This window comes from Lucilia cuprina, chromosome 5 (genome assembly GCF_022045245.1).
Source record: "Lucilia cuprina isolate Lc7/37 chromosome 5, ASM2204524v1, whole genome shotgun sequence".
In the NCBI taxonomy this organism is placed as follows: Eukaryota; Metazoa; Arthropoda; class Insecta; order Diptera; family Calliphoridae; genus Lucilia; species Lucilia cuprina.
Genome location: NC_060953.1, coordinates 3,158,734 through 3,161,054, shown reverse-complemented (window position 1 = coordinate 3,161,054; position 2,321 = coordinate 3,158,734). Strand labels below are relative to the sequence as shown.

General features: G+C 39.1%; 1 protein-coding gene across 1 annotated transcript in view; it reads left to right on the top strand.

Annotated features, from left to right (window-relative positions):
- The window catches only part of LOC111684573 (Ig-like and fibronectin type-III domain-containing protein 1), a 26,923-nt gene that overhangs the window by 781 nt on the left and 23,821 nt on the right, over nt 1–2,321 (top strand). Inside the window, exons 2-5 of the mRNA XM_023446769.2 lie at nt 277–447; nt 511–645; nt 719–1,880; nt 1,950–2,167. Coding sequence (XP_023302537.2) covers nt 277–447; nt 511–645; nt 719–1,880; nt 1,950–2,167 — 1,686 coding nt within the window. The remainder of the gene's footprint in view (nt 1–276; nt 448–510; nt 646–718; nt 1,881–1,949; nt 2,168–2,321) is intronic.

Below are 2,321 nucleotides of genomic sequence, written 5' to 3'. Positions count from 1 at the left end.
ACTAGAACTGAACTAGAACTGAACTAGAACTGAACTAGAACTGAACTAGAACTGAACTAGAACTGAACTAGAACTGAACTAGAACTGAACTAGAACAGAAAAAGAACTAAACTAGAACTGAACTGGAACTGAACTAGAACTGAACTAGAACTGAAATAGAACTGAACTAGCACTGAACTAGAACTGAACTAGAAATGAACTAGAACTGAATTAGAACTGAACTAGAACTAAACTGAATACCAATTAATGCTAATCTCATTTAAAATTTTTTTGTAGGAACTGGTGGTCCCTCTTTAATATACGAAGGCAAGGATGCCTTATTAACCTGCGTTGTGTCTGAAAATCGTAGTAACAATACTGTGATATGGAAAAAATTAGATGAAATTCTTACCGCTGGTAAGGTAAGAGTTACCAGTGATCTACGTATAAGTGTTTTGCATGATGAAAGTAAGTACAACCCCTTCTTTAGTCCTTAATACATTAAAACTAAACTTCCTTTTGTGAATAAAGGTCCCAAAGGTAGAATAGAAACTGGCGGAGAAGTGTGGGTCTTGTTAATAAAGAAACTAAAGCCCTCAGATTCAGGCAGCTATATATGCGAATTGAATTCTGAGCCGGTACTACGTAGTATACATATATTAACTGGTAAGTTTTTAATGTTTTAAATCAAATGTTTGCCAAACTAATTTGTTTCGTTTATAATTAAATGTGTGTTCAGTTAAGCCTTTACCTTCAAAGCATAATAACAACAATAATAGTACATATAGTGACAGCAGTAGTAATAGAGATTCAGCTGCTAGCGAATCAAGTGATGTATTTTTAGTGCCTCCCCCTCTGGATGCCAACGATAATCGTTCGTTTTGGCGCACTGGCTCAGTGGCACCGCAAATAACACACGATTTCACCGAATGCTGTGAACGTGCCAACGTCAGCCAAGGCTGTATGGGTTTCTGTAATGTTCACAACATTCTTGATGGGACGACAGGCATTGAGCCAGAGGCTTGTGAAAAAGATTTTCCACAAATCGTACGATGCATGGCCGATGGCCGCAATCATGTGCCCTGTTGTGTAGAAAAACAAATACCTGACTTGTGTCAGGACATGTGTCGTGGTGAGTACACACCTTTTACCGATATGCTGCGTACGCGAGTCTCCTGTGTCCATCATACGCTGAGTGGTTTGCAGTGTATATTACAAGGAGTGCAACAGATACCCAGCAGTCCATTAAATGTGGCAGCTGATGAGGTTAGCGAAACGCGTGTCATCATTAGTTGGTCGCCGCCTGAAAAGTTGGCCCACTTAGTTAAACATTACAATGTCAATTTAACAGCTTTGCATTCATTCGATGAAGATGAGGGTGATGAGGGCGCCGATGATGATGATGGTGATGCTGGCACCATTAGAAAAGAAGATGAAAATGTTATTATACGCTTGGTATCAGGAAATGATACGTCAATAACCATTAATGACTTGAAACCATTAACAATGTATGCCATTCTAGTTACGGCAGTAAATGACTATGGCAGCAGTTTACCCAGTGAACGTTTGCGTATTTTTACACATACCAGTGCCTTGGCTACAGAGGAGAAATCGGGTCCCTCTAATAAAATGGATGTACCAGATCTACCCGATATACGTTCGTGTTGTGAAACGAATGGTATGACACATCGTATGTGTTTGGATAAAATGTGCGATCCTCAGAAGACAGATTTAGCGACACTGCCTGATTTTATGGTATGCGCTCCCTGGTCTAATATCACCTTTAATTGTTTGGCCAATAATATAGATCATACGCCCTGTTGTCGAGCCCGAGGTATACCCACCGTGTGTTATCCTTTGTGTTCGGGCAAAGTTTCGACGTTGGATTTTAATTTGTTTAAGTGAGTTTGTGGCATGAAGTGTTGCTTTGTAGGATTTGTGTAACTTTTATATTTAATTGTTGTTTTTAGGTGTTTACGCTTTATGTCGGAATTTAGCAGTTGCTTGTTCCAAGGTTATGGTGTTTTGGCCGATCCTCCCAGTAAGTTGCATACAGTGGCTAAAACCGATTCTTTTGTGATTTTGGATTGGAATAAACCTAAACGACTGGCTGATACTATTAGCACGTTCCACGTTAAGTTCCGACGATTAGGAGTCGGTGATGATTATTTGACAGTGGAAAAGGTGAGTCTGAAATAATTATCTAGAATTAAATTAGAATTGAACTGGTACTAAACTAGAATTGAACTAGAACTGAACTAGAATTGAACTAGAACTGAACTAGAACTGAACTAGAACTGAACTAGAACTGAACTAGAACTGAACTAGAACTGAACTAGAAC